The 24975-nt window shown below is 41.5% G+C and overlaps 2 protein-coding genes across 10 annotated transcripts in view; one reads left to right on the forward strand and one right to left on the reverse strand.

Moving 5' to 3' along the window:
• LOC128693337 (ligand of Numb protein X 2) overlaps positions 1-24975 on the reverse strand; it is a 581167-nt gene that overhangs the window by 59144 nt on the left and 497048 nt on the right. The window lies entirely within an intron of this gene.
• LOC128693335 (uncharacterized) lies at positions 34-24229 on the forward strand. The gene is made up of 11 exons (XM_053783001.2): positions 34-148; positions 905-1116; positions 1232-1435; positions 2758-2856; positions 7875-8306; positions 10188-10356; positions 10603-10743; positions 16232-16384; positions 17362-17454; positions 22658-22786; positions 23251-24229. The coding sequence occupies exons 2-11, from the start codon at positions 920-922 to the stop codon at positions 23392-23394; spliced, it is 1761 nt and encodes a 586-aa protein (XP_053638976.2). The 5' UTR covers positions 34-148; positions 905-919; the 3' UTR covers positions 23395-24229.

Genomic DNA, 24975 nt, shown 5'->3' on the forward strand with positions numbered 1-24975 from the left:
GGAAGAAAGCGTAGGGAGAGCAGGGCAAGGGAGTTGGGGAGCAGGAGAATGGGGGTGAGGTTTCCTGAGTGATGGATCAGGGACAACCACTCTAACCAGTGTCTGTGTTACACTTCTACAGTCAACACCTCTCACTGGACTCTTACAGGTACGTCCACCTCATTACCAGTTAAGAAGCGGGGCCAAGAGCTATGATTCTACCTTTGCAAATGCAAATTTCTTTAACTTTCCATTAATTTTTCTGTTGAGAGAACACTCATAGGTAAAAGCTATAGTACTTTTGAACATCAAAATGGTATACAATACCGACAGGTTGTTAGGTAAGACACATATGCAACAGTTAGACAACTTTATTCCGAAACGTTTCGCCTACACAGTAGGCTTCTTCAGTCGAATACAGAAAGTAGGCTACTTTTTGCCTACTTTCTGTATTCGACTGAAGAAGCCTACTGTGTAGGCGAAACGTTTCGGAATAAAGTTGTCTAACTGTTGCATATGTGTCTTACCTATAGTACTTTTGTTACAGGTTTAACAAAATGATTTTGACATTTATACAGAAAAAAAAAAATCTCATTTTTCAATTTTTATTTGTAGAATCAGATTCCTTGACAAAACGCTGTACTTAAAACTGAAAGCACAATTTCAATCCCGTGTACAGGCATAGCTAGAGGAATATTTACTAAATAAGAGTCACAGTATCTTTGATTAATGCTACATTTGATAGAGTAATACCTCCACGGATGGGCATAACCCCATTGCAAAAGACATCAATTCTTTTGTTATAATAGGGAAAAAAATGAAGGTTCTATCATATTCAACAAGAAGTTGAAAGAACGTTAGAGCCAACTTGGATGCATCACTGAACAAAAAATTTGAGTCACGCGTTTTCCTCTTATTGTCTCAGGTAAGAGAGGTTGTAATGAAGCTGCTAACGAGTCTGGTGGTGGTCACCGTCCTGGCTAACCTGAGTCACCTCAAGTCGGTCGAGGCAAGCCGCCTACCTGAGGATCAAACAACCACCCTCTTGGAAAGCACTGATCAGGAGGGATACACAGATGTGACCGCAAAGAACACTGCAGAAAACGACAACGAAGATGACATTTCTTTCGAGAATGAGTAAGTAGATAACTTCCCCCCCCCCACATACACAACAAAATGATACTTCTGATATGTATGGATATACAGGATAGTGTGCCAGCTGAAGTCTGGTAATCACGTTTTGTCCCAATAGTAAGGACGAAGACCCAGACTGGAGACCCGTGGAATATGATGATGATGATGATGACGACGACGATGACGACAATGATGACGGCGATAATGACGACGACGGTGACGACAATGATGACGGCGATAATGACGACGACGGTGACGACAAGGATGATGGCGATAATGGCAACGATTATGGCGAGGACAGTGACGGCGATAATAACACAGAGTGAGTTAATTCTTTATTACCCAGAGATTATTAAACATATTTATTAATATTTTATAAGGTTTTTATTATTATTAAAATTTAGGTGTAAACTTCACATAGGTCACTGAGGCTACAATTTACCTGTACACTAACAAGACTAAGACAACTTATTTTTTATAAAGGTACAGTATACAATGGACATAGGATTAATCAGCATGTATAAACTACCACACTGGTATGCAGAGCATTTCAGGCAGCCTTAAAATTAACTTGTAACAAATCACACTTATACAGCAAGGATAGCTTACTAGAATGCTATGTAATAAAGTTGGTAGAATTACCGACAATATGTGAAGTAAAAGGACACAAGTGCAACTAATGTGACATTTTATTGTGGCAACGTTTCGCTCTCCAGAAGCTTTATCAAGCCATTAATGGCTTGATAAAGCTCCTGGAGAGCGAAACGTTGCCACAATAAAATATCACATTAGTTGCACTTGTGTCCTTTTACTTCACATAGAATGCTATGGTTTGATATACAGGACATTTTATATACCGTAACAATTTGCCTTATAATTAATAACTTGTGTGACAAATTATAATATTTGTAGTAGTGAATACTGAGGTAGAACATATTTTCGGTTATATGTTGAAAGTAACGATGGTGAAAGCTTCATTATAAATGTTATGATTTTCATCAACAAGGTTGTTGCTAAATCAGGTTTTAGAATAATTCAAGCTGGGTTTAAGACTATATATTTGAAGCAGGTGGCTGAAGGATAACTTTTTGCATCTTTTGGAAGGGCGTCCCAACTTTTAGGGCTCTATTTTTCATGGAGTTCGAATATACATGTTGAACTGATCACTTGGTACAATATTAAGAATACCTTCATATTTCATCCATAAAATGGGGTTTTAAATAGCTTCTTAGTGCATATAAACATGAGACACTCCTCAGTGTATATACCCTGTACTAGTCTAAGTTATCTTAACTCAAAAGATTTTTTTTTAAACGAGTGCTATTCATCATCCAGCAATCAGCTACTCAGTTCAGAACGTTAAAATTTTGCTATTATTTGATGATTTAAGACAGTTCTCCAGTGATCTCACTGAATTTGAATTCAAGAGTTAGCTTGATCCACAGTTTCATTACGTTAATGACACACAGTATCGACAAGTTGATGAATAAGACGTGTGCAACACCTGGTCATGTTTACTGTGTTTTTACATCATGTTCACATGAGACTCGAGCACGTCTACACAAGATAAGTGAATAGTTTCTATATTTCCGTGCCATAAACAATAGTGTACCACTCACCAATAATTACTATCTTTTCCGGCAGGGAAACCAGCGAAGATCCCTTGTGGCTCTCTGATGACGACCCGGACTGGAATTCTGAGGAATATGACGATGAAGACTACAGCGAGGATGTCGACCCAGAGTAAGTTAGTCACTCTTATTGGTATATACTTGTGTTTTATTAGTTTTTCGTTACATACATCTGTTATTAGTTCCCGGGATTATTGCCCCTGCGGCACGGTTTCATAAATTGGATAAAAGAAAACACTAATTACAAGAAGTGTTTAGAAACACACACACACACACACAAAAATAAGATAGAAACAAAGAAAAGAGAAGCAGTTTTACCAGAATGCAAAACATTTAACAAGTTTACGTTTCACACACAATAAAGACAGGAGGACAGTACCTTCCTGGGTAATGGTATCTACCAGCCTACTATATAATGGTGGAGGAATCAGGAGGGTTATACCTTCCTGGGTACCGCTATCCACCAATATATGCTAACAGACGAGACTGGAAGGGTGGTACAGTAGCCTACCTTCCTGGGTAGTACTGTCCCTCAACAATATACTGGGGAAAGAGGAAGATAGTACCTTACTGGGTAGTGCTGTCTACCAACATACTACATAACAGGCGAGACAGGAGGACAGCACTTTCCTCAATCGTGTTGTCTTCCATCTTACTATATAGTGGTGGAGGAGACAGGAAGCCAGTACTTTCCTGGACATTACTGCCTACCATCATACTATATATATACAGGGGGAAAGAGGCAGGAAGACTACCTTCCTGGGTAGTACTGTCTACCAACATACCTTACCTTTGATATACCTTTGAAAAGTTTCAAGTTTAACTACTCTCGAAGCCCAGCCATGGGCCAGGCTCATCCGGTCCTTGCCTGATCAACCAGGCTGTTGCTGCTGGAGGCCCGCTGCCCCACATATCCATCACAGCCTGGTTGATCTGACACCTGGTGAAGATACTTGTCCAGTTTCCTCTTGAAGGCTTCTACACTTGTTCCAGCCGTGTTTCTGATATCTTCTTGTAAGATGTTGAATAGTCTGGGGCCCCGGATGTTGATCCAGTGTTCCCTTATTGTCCCCACCGCACCCCTGCTCCTCACTAGGTTTATTTTACACTTCCTCCCATATGTCACACTCCATTATGTTATGGCAGTGTGCAGATTTAGGACCAGGCCCTCGAGTACTTTCCAGGTATACATTATCAAGTATCTCTTCTCCGCTCCAGTGAGTAAATTGCTTACCCAGTTATTTAGGTGCTTTACTGGCTCAATGCGAGCCATAAACAATCTCTGTACTACTTTCTCCTGCTTTGAACGGGGCCGTCAGCACTGAGCAATATTCTAAATGAGAGAGCACTAGCGATTTGAAGAGTGTCACCATTGGCATTATTTCCTTTGTTTTAAAAGTTCTCAATACCCACCCCGTCATCTTCCTGGCTGTCGTGATCTTTGTCTTGTTATGTTCCTTAAAAGAAAGATCAGCTGACATAATTATTCCCAGGTCTTTTACTACTGGGGGAAGAGGCAGAGAGCTGGCAAGTGGGCGAGACAAAAGAGCATTAACTTTTATTACAACGACGTTAAACTATCATTTTATTCCTTGATGAGAAAGGTAGTTGTAAAAGTCTTACGTTATTTCCGTTTTTTTTTCATCCATCGTATACTGATAGTTGGCAGATTAGACTTTTTTTGCCTCATGTTTTAGGCCGCTAGTCAGGAAGGGCCATTGTGCAGATGTGTACAGGAGTAAATCTTCGCACACTAACAAAATAAATACCTGCATATCAAAACCAGCGGTCACACAAGCAGAATGTACGGTGACCAGTTGAGTCCAACTGGAGTGTTACTGGTACTTTCGAGAGGGGTAACTCGTGGTTTGGAGGGTTACCCGAAGTTCGAAGGATTATTAGAGGTTTGGAGGGGTTGTGGTATTTTGAAAGGGTTACTAATGCTGTGAAGGGGTTATTGGTAGTCTGGTGTGTAGGTGGTTCTATGTAGTCTGGAAAGATTACTGGTGGTTTGGAGGGGATTCTCTATATACAGCTAGAACTGAAAAAAATCTTTCTTTGGTTCTTTTTTTTTTTGGCGCCTCTATTAGGAATCCCCGAAGGGAATACATATACATGTACATACAAAATATTTATACACGTAAATACACAAATATATCCATGCCTTTATACATACAAATACATACACACATGTATGTATACATATGAAAGAGCATGTGTACAGAAATATGCTCAAACATGCTGCACTGGAATTTTTTGACCACCCTCCAATATTCCTTTTCCTTGCATTTAGGTAGAGGGGGCTGAGCTTATGGAATAAGGGGATACCTTTCTCGGATGGCGCAGCCACCAGAGCTGTCAGGTACTGGTCTTAATTTAGTGGTAATAATATACAGTGGCAGGGTAGCGAATACAATCGACACATCAGGGGACGGCCTGCTCGTCAGAAGTTTTCATATCTCACCTAACAAAGTGATAAAGAAAACGGACGCACTTGGGCCCTGAGGGAAAAAAAAAACAGCAGATGGCGTGTCGCTTGCTGAGACCAAGCTTGTACGTTAGATTCGTTTGGGTATTCAACTTACAATGAAACTGGTCATTGTTACATTGAGTTACATAGAGAAGTAGCTACTGCTACCCCAAATACAAATTATATATTAGCGAAAGTCTAATGAAATTGAAACGTGAACCATCAGTCGTCCTGCAATGTTAGCGAGTGCCCTTAAAAAATTATTGATCCTTCCTTGTTTGGAGAAAGTTGCGACTTGCGAATAATAATTTATCAATTAAATACAATTTTCCAAAAATTGGTTATAATTTTTCTGAAAATTTGTTTCAGAACGTGAAATAAAAGTTCGAGTACTTATTGTAATAATTATGTGCATTATATATATATATATATATATATATATATATATATATATATATATATATATATATATATATATATATGGTACAGAAGATTTAAGAGATACATTGTTGATATAAAGGTGGCATATAAGGTACATGTTACGTGTGTATCACCGATTATAAGGCGAAAATCTCATCCAGCTCCTCAGAGCTGGGGCGTGTGCCCAAAATACAGCAGGCATTACCCCTTTGAACAGCCGCACTGAGCCGCTGGAACAGAAAACTAGCTGCCCTGGGATCCCTAGTTACCCTTATGAGTCTTTTTCCCAGCTCCTTAAGGAATTTAGATGCACTCTTTCCCCATGAGCCAAGGGTCTCTGAGCCTATGGGAACAAACATATAATGATGGGCAAGTTCTCCATATTTTCTAGACTTTTGGGAGTCCCTGAAGCTGGCAGCTGCCCCTCCTTCCTCCCTGGTGTATTGGAGATAGGTATCAGCCAAGGTAGATGCACATGTATAGTCCCACACCACCTGCTTCCCATCTGTCCAGGCTTGAAGGGTGATACCATCTGGACGCTTCTGGCTGCCATCAGATCTGCATAGTTGGGGTGGCTCCCTTACTGCTGGGCATCCAGCTGTTGTGAGGCTCCTCTTGATGTTATTAACCTCCTCATGTCTTGCAATCTTTCCCTCGGATTTACGGCACACAAGACCATGGTACCCGAATCGGTCTGCTGCTTCAGTGCCACAAATACACCTGTGTTCGGCGAGAATAGGGGCGGCAAGTCGAAGGGCATCACCGATGCGGATGGTCTGTGGGTCGAGGCGTGTGCCAAGGCTGGAGTTGGGAACAGCCAACAGAAAGTCCCCAGCATGAGGGGCTCTCACTGCCAGGAGGCGGGCTCTATCCTTCCCTGACACACTCTGAAGCATTGTTGAGGCAATATTTTCCACTATTGGACCATCCCAGTGCGATTGTTTGTAGTTGTTGAGGGGAGCAGGTCTGGTTTCATAGCCCGTTAGATTATCCCAGATCATTGCTCCGTCAATGAATTTTTGGTCCTGGACTCTAATCTTGTCCCTAAGATGTTCAGGGAGAATCGCTGCTACAAGCTCTCTGGATACAATACACGAGGACAGAAAAGCAGGTAACGCACTCTGTGATGACTTGCGGACACCAATGCCTCCTAGTCTGACTGGAAGTGTAGCTTGGTTCCACTGCCCGTCTTCTAGAGTAAGGTTAAGTACTTTCGTAAAAATCTGCCTCAGAATACTGTCATATTCGTGCAGTATAGGGTTATCATATGAAGGTGCACATCTTAGGAAATATGTCAACCTGGGCAGACTCAAGCACTTTGTGAAAAGGTACAAGGCATCGTGGGTGTCCAGATTGCCTATTCGTTGTTCCATTCTCCTTAACTCTTCCAATTTCTTCCTGAGAATTGCATAAATTTTCACTTGCTTTATGTCGTGCCGAATAGGTAAAACTTTCGATTTTGGCTTAAATAGCAACGCTCTTCTTGCCTAATAAGGCAAGCGAAAATTTGTGTATGCAATAATTTCGCAAAAATCATTCTAAACCTAGCGAAAAAATATATTTGTGTTTATTATTAAATTGTAAATATATCTAAAATATACGTATTTAGTTGGATTAGGCTAGATTAAATTGCGCTTGTTATAAGGTTAGGTAAGTTTTCTAAGGTTCTTTTGGTACAAAATTATTCATTTTTACATTAACATTAATGAAAAATATATATCTTTAAACGTATAAAAGAAAATTTTTAGAAAGGACTTAATTTTAAATGAGTTCTTATATATATATATATATATATATATATATATATATATATATATATATACACACAATAAGATCACAGTAAACATGTGATTTTAAAATATGCAAAACAACCACTATGAAAGAGTAGTGAAATACCAAGCGCTTTCGTGACTACTCACATTGTCAAGGAACTATCATAGTTCCTTGACAATGTGAGAAGTCACGAAAGCGCTTGGAATTTCACTACTCTTTCACATTGGTTGTTTTGCATATATATATATATATATATATATATATATATATATATATATATATATATATATACACATATATAGGGTTGTACCAAAAATGGGTACTGGTAAGAGTATCGGCCTGAAGTTGAGTATCTGTATCTGGAAAAATTTTGGTATAGTCCCATCCTTAATACTGTTTTATAAATATTAGCGCAGGTAGAATCCATACCCTGTAAATTACAGTCAATCTCCCATTGTCACCCACAGATATGAAGAATTGCTTCAACAGGTGGCGCAGATGTTGCAATCCACCGCCCAGTCCTTGCCAGAAGAGGGCATTTCCGAAACAAGGAGGAAGCAAACCCAAAATATTATCGATAGCATCAGGGACACTATTCCAACGAAGACTGCAGCTCGCAGTTTCCTGAACCAGTTGCTCTTACTAGCCAGCGAGAATAACAAACATGTGAACGAAATCAGCGAAGAAGACGTCAGCACCTACGGCGAGGTCGACGACCAAGACCAAAGTCACGAGGTTCCCTCTAACAAAGTGAGGCGCCACGCGCACCAGCATCTTGATCAAATAAGGCAGTACCAGTCTGCAAAAGGACAGTCACCAGTTGGTCTGATAAGAGAGACTTTGGACAACGGAGAAGGAGAAGTGGATGGAGATAGGACCATCAGCGAATTTGGTTACCCGTATGTACTACTTGTTGCGTATTCTTATGCATGCATGCATATATATATATACACACACACATACACTTCAAGGTATTACACATCTGTCTGTGGTAATTTAAAGAGAACATGTTTTCATCTTAGTTGTTTCAGCTGTATGACCCTTGTGGGTTTAAAGCTTAGTTTTGATTATAGTAATTAGTGGTTTCAGAGATTACCTAATTGTGTTTGCCTTACTGTAATTACAGGAGCAAAGTTATGCTCTAGGTGTCTTGTCTTCAGCATTCAAGTTTTTCAGTAACTTCCCACTGGTTGTAGTACTTATTTTCTAGTATCATTTCGGCATTGATTTTTGCTTATGAAATTTTAGCCAGTTTCATAGCTTTCAATTTTTAGTTCTGCGAACCATTGTATAACACGTCTTTGAACTTTTTTTTATCTTACCTGCATTTTATGTCTTACCTGTAAGTTACTTTTTAATTATGGACACCACACTTCCGCTGACTCTTCAGATTCTAACATACATATTCTTTCGCATTTCTTTATCCATATACTATATATGAAGGTTATCCTAAAGTTTTCCAGCGTATCGTACGAGTTAGATCATTATTTTGCTTTTGGTCATCCAGTGAGAGTATTTCGTCAGTTGTTACTCTAGATGACTTCCTGTCCGACACTTACAATATTTTATCAGTATATAATCATCAGGTAAACTTGTTGCTTTCTCCCATTTCAGTTACATGTCACTATCAACATAAATGCCGCTAACCATATGCTGCGTCATTTACACAATTTACAAAAGCGTTAACGTAGAAGAATGAAAGACATATTAGAGTGAATAGAAAAATTCATAAATAATAGTAACAATCCATTTTTGTCAATTTGCATAGAATTGTACATTATCTGAAAACATTTTCAATAGTTTTAGTTCCTTGTGGCAGATTGTTTACATAAATTAAAAATTATCGGGCCAAGTACTGATCTTTGAGGGACCTGGCTGGTAATATTTATCCACGACACCTCCCCCCCCCCCCTCCCTCTTATTCTCGTTTCCATTTTTTCTTTCGAATAGAAAAATGACTCAGGTATTGAAAGTTTACCCTTTAATCTTCACATTTTGAAGTTTCCGGATTAATTTTTCACAGCGAACTCTTATCAAAAGTTTTTGAAATTGAAATAAATGCAGAATTTTACTGATGGGAAACCAAAGTCATGGCTAGTTAGCCGGGTTTTCCTCTCCTGGGTATTATTCACTTTCCTCAAATGGGTTTTCCAGAGATTTTACAACAGTGTTTGTCATTGAGAAGTGCATGCGTGCACGCGCGCATATACACTTGCCCAGTTCTTGCAGTTGTGTTTGAGGGAGTCAGGTTACATCTCGTGGTCCTGCCACTTATACTTTACGGATTCGTGGCGAAACCATGCAACAGTGTTTAACTCCATCATTTACTCGCTACCGTAACAAAGAAAATGTATTTTCTAGTATGTGTGTACTCACCTATTTGTGGTTGCAGGGGTCGATTCACAGCTGCTGGTACCGCCTCTTCCGATGGTCGCTACTAGGTCCACTCTCTCCCTGCTCCATGAGCTTTGTCGTATCTCTTCTTCACTACACTTATCTACCCAAAAATTTCTTCATATAAATTCCTTACAACACAAACATTATGAAACTCAATTTGCATGGTAGTATCCTGTAAAATATATTCCCACACATGACTCCGTGTTGGGACTGGAGCAGACCAAAATCAGATTTGGAAATATATATACTAGTTGCTTAGTCAGTATGGTTGTGGGCTCACATTACAAGCGAAATTGCAGGATTGGTCCCATTCTTCCATAAAAAGTGTTACTTTCATGATATTGTTAAAATTCTCACATGTGTGTGGATTGGGCCTGTTTCAGAGGGTCGGGGCAGGTCGACAACTCGCAGCTGTCCCAAGGAGTGGAGCCGCTGGGGCCGCAACTCCAAAAGGAAGTGGGTGAGGGCGTGGAGCCCGAGGATGCCAGTGGGGTTGGTGATAGGGGTGATCGTCCTTCCTTCTTGAGATGGCTAGAGAAGGGCTGGGGTCAAGTAAGTACCAAGCCACATCTTAGAGTTCATAGCTGGCTGTGTTAAGTAGGAAACAGTGCTGTTGTTTAATATGTATCTGTGTTTTCAAGTTTGTCCTTCTGAATCCACCCAGTTAAAGTGGCGAAATAATATTGAAAACCATTCATTTAGCTGATGCTAAACATCGGATTTAGAATGGCCGTATCCAGATTTTCCAGACACTAAAGATACTCTGAGCTAACTTCTTGCCCCTGCGCATTGCCACAGGTTACAGACACAGTGGACAACCTGGGAGATAAGGCTGAGGATACACTTTCGCAGTGGGGTGACAAGATCGCTGATGCCGCCGACACCGTCCACAAAGCAGCCTCACAAGTAGTCGACAAAGTGCAAGATGCTGCACAATCAGTAAGTTTCCATGCCTTAAATCTTCTTGCTTCGATGCCTTAACTATACCGAGTGATTAAAATGAAACATATGAGATGGTGTTTCCAAAGTGGTCAACAAGAATTATGAGGAGGTATTTATACTTTTTTTATGTAAATGGCGTTAAATTTTATTTTCAGTTTTATATATAAAGGTAAAATATACAAGGTAAAACCCCACATAAATGTAAACAAATAAACCACAATAAATACAAGCCCATAATATGCTATAAAAATTAATCCGTTATGTGAAAACTGTACACTAATGATTTACAGTATTAATATGACGGTAGTCTTAGGTGGGTGATTACGTTTAAAATTATTAAGTACATTCCACATCTCAGCTCAAACTAATGACACGGGGAATCGCAACAAGTATTTTTACAATTATTTAAAAAAAATTTCACATAATTGTTATATAATTTTTTTTCTGGAAAGCCTACTGTATGCACAGCATTTCTTCAAGGCTTGAGGTTGCACTAATCCAAACTAAGCCATTTAAATATTATGCTATATATTTTTTTAGGAATGATACTGTATGTAAAAAACAAAAAGGCACAATACCGTGACTGGAACAATACACAAATAACCCACATATAGGAGAGAGGAGCTTACGACGACGGTTCGTTGCGACTTGGACCATTTACAAAGTCACACTAACAGTTAGTGTGATTTTTGTAAATGGTCCAAATCGGACCGAAATGTCGCTGTAAACTCCTCTCTTCTATGTGCGGGTTATTTGTGTATGATACTGTATGTAAAAGCAGTCTTGAATTTTTGGAAGTGTTCGATATTGTTAAGTATCACATCATGTGTAGCTTAAACAAGTCCTGGCAGTCAGTGAGGAGTAAATACAACCAGTAAATAGGAAGGCGTGACCAGCCTCACATAGAAGATCTTGAGGATATTCCCAGCGTAGGACAAGACATCAGAAGAGCTGGCATTAACCCCCTGGCCACCTTTACCCCTTCCTGCGGGTGCCTTTCAGGCGTGTCCCCTTCTGCAGGCTGCGTGGACCGAGGTGCGAACTGGGGCACTGTGGAGGCTGCGCCAGGTACTGCCACACCACCACCATCTTCCACTGAACACTTCCCTTTATACTAACGATTAAAGAGTTTCTTCTCAGCGCTACTAATTATGACACCTTTGTGGGGTTTAACGCTTCTCTTTTATTTTAATAATAATAAATACTAATTATAACCCTTCAAGGGGATGTTCTGATGCTTGTCAAAGGATTCTTCATCCAAGGAATTGGAGTTACTCTCCTTTGGATTAAACTTACTGGTTTAGCGCTTCTCCATGAATTTACTAATATTAGTAAGTGTGAGTCTTGCATGTCTCCAGCCCGGGACTTAAACCCATTACCATTTCCAGTGTTTTTCTTTTTCCACTGCAGAAAAAAATAACAGCGTCAGTAAACAGTTAAAACGAAACAATGATTGTAGCCATATAACGTTATTTACCATATTAATGAAGCTTAGGAACCCCTCACTCCAGCAACACTACAATGCAACACTCACTCCAGCAACACTACACTGCAACACTCACTACAGCAACACTACACTGCAACACACTCACTCCAGCAACACTACATTGCAACACTCTCACTCCAGCAACACTACACTGCAACACTCACTCCAGCAACACTACACTGCAACACTACACTGCAACACTCACTCCAGCAACACTACACTGCAACACTCTCACTCCAGCAACACTACACTGCTACACTCTCACTCCAGCAACACTACACTGCAACACTCTCACTCCAGCAACACTACACTGCAACACTCACTCCAGCAACACTACACTGCAACACTCTCACTCCAGCAACACTACACTGCAACACTCACTCCAGCAACACTACACTGCAACACTCACTCCAGCAACACTACACTGCAACACTCTCACTCCAGCAACACTACACTGCAACACTCTCACTCCAGCAACACTACACTGCAACACTCTCACTCCAGCAACACTACACTGCAACACTCACTCCAGCAACACTACACTGCAACACACTCCAGCAACACTACACTGCAACACACTCACTCCAGCAACACTACACTGCAACACACTCCAGCAACACTACACTGCAACACTACACTGCAACACATTCCAGCAACACTACACTGCAACACTCACTCCAGCAACACTACACTGCAACACTCACTCCAGCAACACTACACTGCAACACTACACTGCAGCACACTCACTCCAGCAACACTACGCTGCAACACTCACTCCAGCAACACTACACTGCAACACTCACTCCAGCAACACTACACTGCAACACTCACTCCAGCAACACTACACTGCAACACACTCCAGCAATACACTGCAACACACTCCAGCAACACTACACTGCAACACTCTCACTACAGCAACACTACACTGCAACACTCTCACTACAGCAACACTCACTCCAGCAACACTACACTGCAGCACACTCACTCCAGCAACACTACACTGCAACACACTCACTCCAGCAACACTACACTGCAACACACTCCAGCAACACTACACTGCAACACACTCCAGCAACACTACACTGCAACACTCACTCCAGCAACATTACACTGCAACACACTCCAGCAACACTACACTGCAACACATTCCAGCAACACATTCCAGCAACACTCCAGCAACACTACACTGCAACACTACACTGCAACACTCACTCCAGCAACACTACACTGCAACACACTCCAGCAACACTACACTGAAACAGTCACTGCAGCAACACTACACTGCAACACACTCACTCCAGCAACACTACACTGCAACACTCACTCCAGCAACACTACACTGCAACACTCTCACTCCAGCAACACTACACTGCAACACACTCCAGCAACACTACACTGCAACACACTCCAGCAACACTACACTGCAACACACTCCAGCAACACTACACTGCTACACTCTCACTCGAGCAACATTACACTGCTACACTCTCACTCCAGCAACATTGCACTGCTGCATTCTCACTCCAGCAACACCACACTACAACACTCACCCCAGCAACACTACACTGCAACATTCTCACTCCAGCAACACTTTCACTCTAGCAACACTGCACTGCTACACCCTCGCCCCAACAACACTACACTGCTACACCCTCGCCCCAGCAACACTACACTGCTACACCCCCGCCCCAGCAACACTACACTGCTACATCCTCGCCCCAGCAACACTACACTGCTACACCCTCACTCCAGCAATACTACACTGCTACACCCTCACTCCAGCAAAATTGCTACACCTTCCTCCCTGCAACAATGCACTGGTACACCTTCACCCCAGCAACAATGCACTGCTACACCTTCACCCCAGCAACAATGCACTGCTACATCTTCACCCCAGCAACAATGCATGCTACACCTTCACCCCAGCAATAATGCACTGGTACACCTTTACCCTAGCAACAATGCACTGCTGCACCTTCACCCCAGCAACAATGCACTGCTACATCTTCACCCCAGCAACAATGCATGCTACACCTTCACCCCAGCAATAATGCACTGCTACACCTTCACCCTAGCAACAATGCACTGCTACACCTTCACCCCCAGCAACAATGCACTGCTACACCTTCACCCCAACAATAATGCACTGGTTCACCTCCACCCTTGCAACAATGCACTGCTTCACCTTCACCCCAGCAACAATGCACTGCTTCACCTTCACCCCAGTAACAATGCACTGCTACACCTTCACCCCAGCAACAATGCACTGCTTCACCTTCATCCCAGCAACAATGCACTGCTACACCTTTACCCCAGCAACAATGCACTGCTACACCTTCACCCCCAGCAACAGTGCACTGCTACACCTTCACCCCAGCAACAATGCACTGCTACACCTTCACCCCAGCAGCAATGCATTGCTTCACCTTCATCCCAGCAACAATGCACTGCTTCACCTTCACCCCAGCAACAATGCACTGCTTCACCTTCACCCCAGCAACAATGCACTGCTACACCTTCACCCCAGCAATAATGCACTGCTTCACCTTCACCCCAGTAACAATGCACTGCTACACCTTCACCCCAGCAGCAATGCATTGCTTCACCTTCATCCCAGCAACAATCCACTGCTTCACCTTCACCCCAGCAACAATGCACTGCTTCACCTTCACCCCTGCAACAATGCACTGCTACACCTTCACCCCAGCAACAATGCACTGCTTCACCTTCATCCCAGCAACAATGCACTGCTTCACCTTCATCCCAACAACAATGCACTGCTTCACCTTCACGCCAGCAACAATGCACTGCTACACCTTCACCCCAGCAACAATGCACTGCTACACCTTCACCCCAGCAGCAATGCATTGCTTCACCTTCATCCCAGCAACAATGCACTGCTTCACCTTCACCCCAGCAACAATGCACTGCTTCACCTTCACCCCAGCAACAATGCACTGCTTCACCTTCACCCCAGCAACAATGCACTGCTTCACCTTCATCCCAGCAACAATGCACTGCTTCACCTTCATCCCAGCAACAATGCACTGCTTCACCTTCACCCCAGCAACAATGCACTGCTACACCTTCACCCCAGCAACAATTCACTGCTACACCTTCACCCCAGCAACAATGCACTGCTACACCTTCACCCCAGCAACAATGCACTGCTTCACCTTCATCCCAGCAACAATGCACTGCTTCACCTTCACCCCAGCAACAATGCACTGCTTCACCTTCACCCCAGCAACAATGCACTGCTTCACCTTCACCCCAGCAACAATGCACTGCTACACCTTCACCCCAGCAACAATGCACTGCTTCATCTTCACCCCAGCAACAATGCACTGCTTCACCTTCACCCCAGCAACAATGCACTGCTACACCTTCACCCCAGCAACAATGCACTGCTTCACCTTCACCCCAGTAACATTGCACTGCTACACCTTCACCCCAGCAACAATGCACTGCTTCACCTTCATCCCAGCAACAATGCACTGCTACACCTTTACCTCCAGCAACAGTGCACTGCTACACCTTCACCCCAGCAACAATGCACTGCTACACCTTCACCCCAGCAACAATGCACTGCTTCACCTTCATCCCAGCAACAATGCACTGCTTCACCTTCACCTCAGCAACAATGCACTGCTTCACCTTCACCCCAGCAACAATGCACTGCTACACCTTCACCCCAGCAACAATTCACTGCTACAACTCCACCTCAGCAACACTGCACAATAGTTCAGGACGTACCGAAGCGTCGCCATAAGGTTCCTCTCTAAAGTACTTTTTTTTTTTTTTTGAAGTTTTTCCATACAGAAAAGGGTAGCAGCACACTACAGTGTGCTGCTACCCTTTTCTAATACATCCAGTTTAATAAAACAAAACACTCTTCCACCTTTCATAAGAATATCTAACACACTTGTACTTTCCTTCCATCTAAAACCACACCTCTGGTCACCCTTAACGTCAACGCTATCACCCTACTCCACGCAGACAGGAGACAAGATCGCAACGGCGTTTCAAAGAGCTAAGGAGGAACTGCCCAACCTGCAAGCCACCATCCTCTCAGCTTTCTCCAAGTTCGGCACCCTCATACAGCAAGGTGCCAGGTACTGTCTCCAGCGCCTCACCCATACGTTTGACCAAGTGAGTAACGTACCTGTGATTAGTTTCCAGAGTTTGTGCCACTCTCGCAACTCCACCAGATAATATAACACTATTGATTTTCAAGATTTAAAAAAGAACTAGAATTCTTTGGTTATTAAGCACTTGAAAGTAAGTAGTTGCTGAAATAATTTAACTCCCTGCGGCCGTTACCGATAAGATACTGTACTATCATTAATAATGACCTCCATACAGTGCTTCAAAGTAAATACAACAGCTCGAGAGTCTTAAAGCAAATCATGCTGGTAGATAGATGTTAAAAGTTAGGGCCAGGAGCTTGAGTTCTTTCCCCGCATACACAACTTGTAAGTCTCACACATAATTTATAAATTAGATTAAACAATTTGAATGTAAATGATGAAATGTACAAACTTGATGATGAATTAACAAAGCATGCATGTCAACAAGCAAATGTGATTACTAGTCTGACAACTGCTGGCATTATTATTAATGCAATCAAAACCAAGCGCTAAATCACCAGGGTCATACAGCGCTGCACAATTGCTGACAAATGTCAGCAATGCCACCCAAGAGTTATATATATATATATATATATATATATATATATATATATATATATATATATATATATATATATAATCTCCCAGGTCAGGATGACAGGTTGCATCACTTGTCGACATAGTTCATCTTGTGTGCTGGAATATGACAGTGACATCAAGCTAGCTTTTGTTCCCATAGTGACAACCTTATAGATTATCGAAACAATGCCGGTGTCCAAATTATATATATATATATATATATATATATATATATATATATATATATATATATATATATATATAAAAGAGCAACAGCCTTTTCTTCCTCTCCCTTTATATTCCTGAGAATGTCTCAGAATACAAAGGTATGTTTGAATCTTTGTCTGTCATCTTCTCTTGCAATATATATAATCTGACAGTATTGTTGAACACATACTTTAAAGTTTCCACATTTTCCAGGTGCGAGGTTCAGAGATTCTGGACAAGCTGGAGAGGAAGTTGACGGAGGGCAACGCTCAAGTGGCAAAGTTATTCCAGATGCTGGGACAGAAGGTGAGTGACCACCCGGGGGCGGACGAGTCACCACCAGTCCATCACTTGATTATTCATGCCAACCACCAGTTATCCCCCTTCCCTCTTTCCGTGATCAGTTAGATTGTTGCTATCCCCCTTTTTATCCGTTACTAACTTATTCCTACTGACTGTATCCATCAACATCATGCTGATGAGATGAATCTGAGTCTTATGTAACTTACTAATGAGAAACACAAGTAAAAGGGGTCAGACTTAATCTGGAAACTCTCTCAATCATCCTTCCCGTGGGACTTGTTATTACAACATACAACCGGATGTTGGTAACAAAGATAAGACTTAGCTTGCCCAAAACTATTTACAAAGCTATACCGACTAAAACTGAGTATCACAAACACAACAGGCACCAGAAGTTCATTAAAGCTGATGGTCTTGTACACAGGATGTGAATATCTCAAAACCCAGAGGATGTGAAAGGAGATTAATGTCACAAAGTTGGAAAATTTACACACACACACACACACACACACACACACACACACACACATAAGAAGAGCTTAAGGGAAATCGACCTGACGACAATGAAGGACAGAAGGGATAGAGAGGATATGATAACGACATATAAAATATTGACAGGAACTGATAAGGTGGATAGGGACAGGATGTTTCAGAGATGGGACACAACAAGGGGTCACAACTGGAAGTTGGAAGCTCAGATGAGTCACAGGGATGTTAGGAAGTATTTCTTCAGAGTTGTTAGGAAGTGGAGCAGTCTGGAGTTATGTAGTGGAGGCAGGATCCATACATAGCTTTGAGAAGAGATACGATAAAGCTCATGGAGCATGGAGAGAGTGGACCAAGAAGCGAATAGCGAAGAGGCAGGGCCAGTAGCAAATAGGTGAATACAAATAGGCGAGTATATACACACACACACACACATAACAGTGCAAGGAGGCAGAGGAAAGGTTTGTTCCCAAGGGAAACAGAAATAATAGGAAGACCAAAACGAGTCCTTGGTTTACCCGAAGGTGTAGGGAGGCAAAAACTAAGTGCAACAGAGAATGGAAAAGGTACAGGAGGCATAGGACCCAGAAAAACAAGGAGATTAGTAGAAGAGCCAGAAACGAGTATGCACAGATAAGGAGGGAGGCCCAGCGACAGTATGAAAACGACATAGCATCGAAAGTCAAATCTGACCCGAAACTGCTGTATAGCCACATTAGGAGGAAGACAACAGTCAAGGACCAGGTGATAAGGCTGAGGAAAGAAGGTGGAGAACTCACAAGAAACGATCAAGAGGTATGTGAGGAGCTCAACACGAGATTTAAGGAAGTATTTACAGTAGAGACAGGAAGGACAGATCAGATGGGGACACCAGCAAGAAATACACCAACAAGTGTTGGACGACATACATACAGATGAGGAGGAGGTGAAGAAACTGCTAAGGGACATCGATACCTCAAAGGCAATGGGACCAGACAACATCTCCCCGTGGGTCCTTAGAGAGGGAGCAGATATGTTGTGCGTGCCACTTACCACAATCTTCAACACGTCCCTGGAAACTGGGCAACTACCTGAGGTATGGAAGACGGCAAATGTAGTTCCCATTTTTAAAAAAGGAGACAGAAAAGAGGCACTAAACTATAGACCTGTGTCATTGACGTGTATAGTATGCAAAGTTATGGAGAAGATTATCAGGAGGAGAGTGGTGGGGCACCTGGAACGGAACAGGAGTATAAATGCCAACCAGCACGGATTCATGGAAGGCAAATCCTGTGTCACAAACCTTCTGGAGTTTTATGATAAAATAACAGAAGTAAGACACGAGAGGGAGGGGTGGGTTGATTGCATCTTCTTGGACTGCAAGAAGGCCTTTGACACAGTTCCTCACAAGAGATTAGTGCAGAAGCTAGAGCATCAGGCGCATATAACAGGAAGGGCACTGCAATGGATCAGAGAATACCTGACAGGGAGGCAACAACGAGTCATGGTACGTAATGATGTATCACAGTGGGCACCTGTGACGAGCGGGGTCCCACAGGGGTCGGTCCTAGGACCAGTGCTATTTTTGGTATATGTGAACGACATGATGGAAGGGTTAGACTCAGAAGTGTCCCTGTTTGCAGATGATGTGAAGTTAATGAGGAGAATTAAATCTGATGAGGACCAGGCAGGACTTCAAAGAGACCTGGACAGACTGGACACCTGGTCCAGCAAATGGCTTCTCGAATTTAACCCTGCCAAATGCAAAGTCATGAAGATAGGGGAAGGGCACAGAAGACCACAGACAGAGTATAGGCTAGGTGGCCAAAGACTGCAAACCTCACTCAAGGAGAAAGATCTTGGGGTGAGTATAACACCGAGCATGTCTCCGGAAGCACACATCAATCACATAACTGCTGCAGCATATGGGCGCCTGGCAAACCTGAGAACAGCATTCCGATACCTTAGTAAGGAATCGTTCAAGACACTGTACACCGTGTATGTCAGGCCCATACTGGAGTATGCAGCACCTGTTTGGAACCCGCACTTGATAAAGCACGTCAAGAAACTAGAGAAAGTACAAAGGTTTGCGATAAGGTTAGTTCCAGAGCTAAGGGGAATGTCCTATGAAGAAAGATTAAGGGAAATCGGCCTGACGACACTGGAGGACAGGAGGGTCAGGGGAGACATGATAACGACATATAAAATGCTGCGTGGAATAGACAAGGTGGACAAAGACAGGATGTTCCAGGGAGGGGACACAGAAACAAGAGGCCACAATTGGAAGTTGAAGACACAAATGAGTCAGAGAGATATTAGGAAGCATTTCTTCAGTCATAGAGTTGTAAGGCAGTGGAATAGCCTAGAAAATGACGTAGTGGAGGCAGGAACCATACACAGTTTTAAGACGAGGTTTGATAAAGCTCATGAAGCGGGGAGAGAGAGGGTCCAGTAGCAACCGGTGAAGAGGCGGGGCCAGGAGCTAAGACTCGACCCCTGCAACCACAAAGAGGTGAGTACAAATAGGTAAGTACACACACACACACACGTACGTCAGAAACAAAACTATTCTGTCACATACGATGTTTCAATATTTGTAACACTAAACAAACTGAGTTAGCTCACATTAGCTTCGTTCTGATTTGGACTAAATTAAACATAACTAGTCGTGATTTACCAGTTGAACAAAGGTAGAGGTTTTCAAGAACCTGAACAATTACCTGCTAAAAACGATAGATCAACCAGGTTGTGAAGACTATATTGTTGGTAGTAACAGCTTGATTAACCATGAAATCAACAGTGACATTTGGTCTCAGTCTGGAATTGACCAACCGTACCGTAGCATCCTCCCACATTCTTTAGAGTATAGACAGTGTACTTCCTACTTTCAGGAATCAAGTTCTGCTAATAATATGAGGATATATATAGATTCAGTACCACTTGTTTCGTGGTTTCATTACTATATAAACTGCTTGTGGAGGCTGGTATTCAAACGGGAGGTGGTTGAAATTAGCCTTGAGCCAACCATTATCACGAGTGTCCTCGGATCATGAGCAACACCTAGCTTTGCTGGGTGCACGAGTCTTGTAGAATCGCTGGTTAAATGGTTAAGGCGATGTGAACATTGGTCTGTCTCTTGAAGTGGGAGAATGTGTCACAGGATCTAGTCCTGGCTGCAGTTTGGTAAATGATTCAGTATCACTTGTTTCGTGGTTTCAATACTATATATATATATATATATATATATATATATATATATATAATGTCGTTCCGAATATGTAAAACTCGTCAATTAGCAAGAACTCATTTAAAATTAAGTCCTTTCTGAAATTTTCTCTTATGTTTAAAGATATATTTTTTTCATTAATGTTAATGTAAAAAAATTTAATTTTGCACCAAAAGAATCTTAGAAAACTTACCTAACCTTATTATAACAAGAGCAATTTATTTTAGCCTAACCCAACTAAATATAGCGCAAGCTATATTTAGTTGGGTATTGGTCCAGTGTGGGTAGATTGGTAAAGCACTGCGTACCTTGTTCCAAGGTTCGTAGGTTCGAGTCTCCTTCAGCCAGATATCAGTGTTTGTGTATATTTCGCCTGCTCTTGCGAATTCCTTGCATATGTATGTGTGTGTGTGTGTGTGTGTGTGTGTGTGTGTGTGTGTGTGTGTGTGTGTATATATATATATATATATATATATATATATATATAATATATATATATATATATACATATATGCATGCATGCATGCTTAACAGTTCGCAAACGGGAGAACTTTTAACAAACATTACCTCTCAGTCCACAGCAGGATTCGAACCTGCACACACTGTATCAAAGTCCGCAATACTTTCGCCACTCAGTCTGCTGAATGGCGATAGTACTGTGTACTTTGATACAGAGTGTGCAGGTTCGAATGCTGCTGTGGACTGAGAGAGAGATACCTCAAATTATTAGTGTAATGCATTGTCAATAACAATAACAAATTTAGTATTTATTTATTATTATTATTCCTCTATCCTCCCGTTTCTCATTTTCTGCCTATACCCTTGCTGCCTGCTTCTCTTGCTTTAAGACAACAACGGTCTGAGGCACAACAAACAGGGACTACGGTCGCTCCACCTTGTCAAAACATTGCTTTTCGATAATGACTCGTCATATTTACGACCCTCTTTCCAACCACTCACCTTCCTCCATCTCTTAGCCTCTCCCTCATTCCACTTCTCGACCTCTCCTTAACTTCCTCCTTCCAGCTCTTACGCTCTTCCTCTGTGTCCTCTCACAACGTAATTCCTTCCGTACACTCTTCTTTCTTTCTTTTAGTATGAAGCTCTGGCAACGAGTACTGGAAATAAATATCAGTAAAACTACTAATTTCATTACAGCTCTGGGATCACTTGAAGGTTTGCATCCCCGGGTATTATTAAATTAAACGCTAAACCCGAAAGAGTCGTACAACACTGCGCATCCCAGGGTAAAAGTTAATTTCTAGTTAGCCATTTTTTTTATTTCGCGCGAAAACTAACCTAGCAGCCTTGCTAAAATCTAAACAAAATAAAATGGCTTAAATGACCTATTTTAAGAATTTGCATATTTTCCTTAGGTGAGGCGGAAATCTACAGGTACCCATAGATTTTTTGACGGAAATAATATTCATGTAATTAAAAAAATAGTCTTCGTAAATCATGCTTTTCGTATTTTTCGTTGTACTATGAAGCCCTAACACGGTGTTGCTACTGCAGGTGTCGGAGTGGAAGCAAGAACAAGTAGGTGAGAACGTGGACGAAGGGCTCATAATCCACCACCATGAGGAACACAGCAAACCCCAGGACAACGCTCACATCGAAGAAGCAATGCCAAACTTTTTCGAAGTAAGTACAAACTGTTTCCAAGAGAAATGGTATCAGGTGAGTTTAATTTGGGAGAATATTCCTCTTATATATTCAGAGAAGGAACTAAACACGTATGGGTTATGGAGAACCTGGGGAAGCTGAGGTAATTAGATTTGATCTGGGGCAGAGTAGATCTTAGTCCCTCAGTAAGCAGTCCATCACTAGCATCGCTGCACCTGCCTTGAGTTACGGGAAGACAGTGCTTAAACTTACAGTGGAAGATAATTCTCACTAGAAGCAGTGGGGTAATATTTAAGTAGGTTGACAGTCAAGGAATTTTTTTTTAAATGGAGCCAAGAAGGAATTTGTAGGTGGAGACATCATGGAATTTCCAAATGTAAGTATGAGGCGATTGTGTATAACTGTTTATAACACTTTTAAAAAATTAAGAATAGTTTTTCATGAATTTCGAAACAAAGAAGATCACTGAATTGTCTTCACAGGATGATCCAATCCGCCAACAACTGGAAAAGCTCGTTGATGTGGGCGTGCTGACTCCAGATGACATTAAGGTCTTCTACCAACAGCAGCAGGAGGAACAGCAGCAGGATCCAGAGATGGAGAACTACCTGCAGCCCGACCAATAAGGCCCAAAATGTAAGCATCATAACCAACAGTAAAACCAGCGAGAGGCGGCGAGATATTTCACATTTACTGGTGACAACTTTGATCTCTCTCCTCACCCACACTACTTATCACATTGACAGTAGTTGAAGATTTAGTTGCCTCATTTACTTTGTATAAAGATTAAGAATCGTAGAGATGGATTGGTTTAGTGAGAGCACACATAATACACAGTTTCAAGAGTATGACAAGATCCAAGAGGCCAGACATCGGTGATAAGCATATTTGTTAACATGTTTAATAATTTACACCATGAACCTGATCATTGTCAGTCAGTGATGAGCAATAAATCCAGTTAGCCAAGTCAAAGTTGAATGTCCTTTTCCAATGTTACGGGGAATTTATTTTTTTAAATTTTGAGTTCATAACACCCAAAGAAAACACAGAACCACATATTTTGTTTGAAATATTGTGATCTATTCTTAAAGTCACACAAAACTATTGTTTATTTTATATCTAAATGGGATCTCTATTTTCTTAAAAAATGACGCTTTCCTAGAAGAAAATGAGAAAAATGAACCAAACAAAAGAGATGTGCTCAAAATACTCACCTACACATAGATAAAATCTTGTAACTATTAACCCCTCTTCCCACTCAACAACAGAACATCACTTTTCTTTCTTAAGTAAATTCATGCCCATTCAGTTTACCCTTATAATCCTTCAATCTTTTTTAATAATTCAAGTTCGTTAAGTCTTTACAACTCAGACTGTTATAGAGGGACGGAGGGGAGAAGATTTTTGCATTTTATGATATTCAATGGAAATTTACATAGTAAATAAATTATAATTATCTCCTATTGTGATTTATTACCCTTAGAGCCGAAGTGTTGTAAAGAAGTTATACTGTCACAGAAAATATATATATACTACGTGTTTTCTGCTGGTCTATCATTCTACCTGGCATTTGTTTACCTATGGTGATTTAAAAATCCCATTGGGTTTACAGAGGATTTTGCGGGATAAAACTAAACTTGCAAGTTTAAATTACTTCCCCAAATGTGACTTAAGATAGTTTGGAACTGAAACAAATCAAAAGTTACCAAGAAACAAAATCCAGTAAATATAGAAGTGAAAGCTCCTGTTTTATATACATGGGCGGCAGGGAACACACACACTCCTGACGCCGAAACTGATATTTTAAAATTACATGTTTTAGTGGGTGGCATGTCTGGAATACGTGAAAGTGGTGTTCCAGTGTCTAAAATATGATGCCAACGTGTCTAAAATGCTTTGTATATATGCGTGCTTAAAATGCGTTGTTAGTGTGTCTAAAATGTATTGCCAGCCTTATAATGTGATTTGCAAAAATATCCCGAAGTTATTAAAGTATGTACAAGCGGATTAGCACGCGAAGACAGGAAGGGAAAACAAAACAAAGCAGCACCATAGAAGGTAAACTACTTCCAAATGACGTACAGTAGTGAAAGGAAGGTAAACATTGTAAAGCAAGAGTTTATCGGTGATAAAGCTCTATTTAGAGCAAAAATTTGTCTGAGTATAAGCTTTTTCTGCAACGTGTATCTCCAAAGACGATAGATGAA

The sequence above is a fragment of the Cherax quadricarinatus genome, chromosome 28 (assembly GCF_038502225.1).
Source record: "Cherax quadricarinatus isolate ZL_2023a chromosome 28, ASM3850222v1, whole genome shotgun sequence".
Taxonomy (NCBI): domain Eukaryota; kingdom Metazoa; phylum Arthropoda; class Malacostraca; order Decapoda; family Parastacidae; genus Cherax; species Cherax quadricarinatus.

What these genes read in the sequence shown, in the direction of transcription:
- LOC128693335 (XM_053783001.2), top strand. Translation starts at nt 920, where the DNA reads ATGAAGCTGCTAACGAGTCTGGTGGTGGTCACCGTCCTGGCTAACCTG. An exon ending in AGCGAGGATGTCGACCCAGA is followed by an intron (nt 2,857 to 7,874) that starts GTAAGTTAGTCA and finishes TGTCACCCACAG; the next exon opens with ATATGAAGAATTGCTTCAAC. An exon ending in TCCAGATGCTGGGACAGAAG is followed by an intron (nt 17,455 to 22,657) that starts GTGAGTGACCAC and finishes TTGCTACTGCAG; the next exon opens with GTGTCGGAGTGGAAGCAAGA.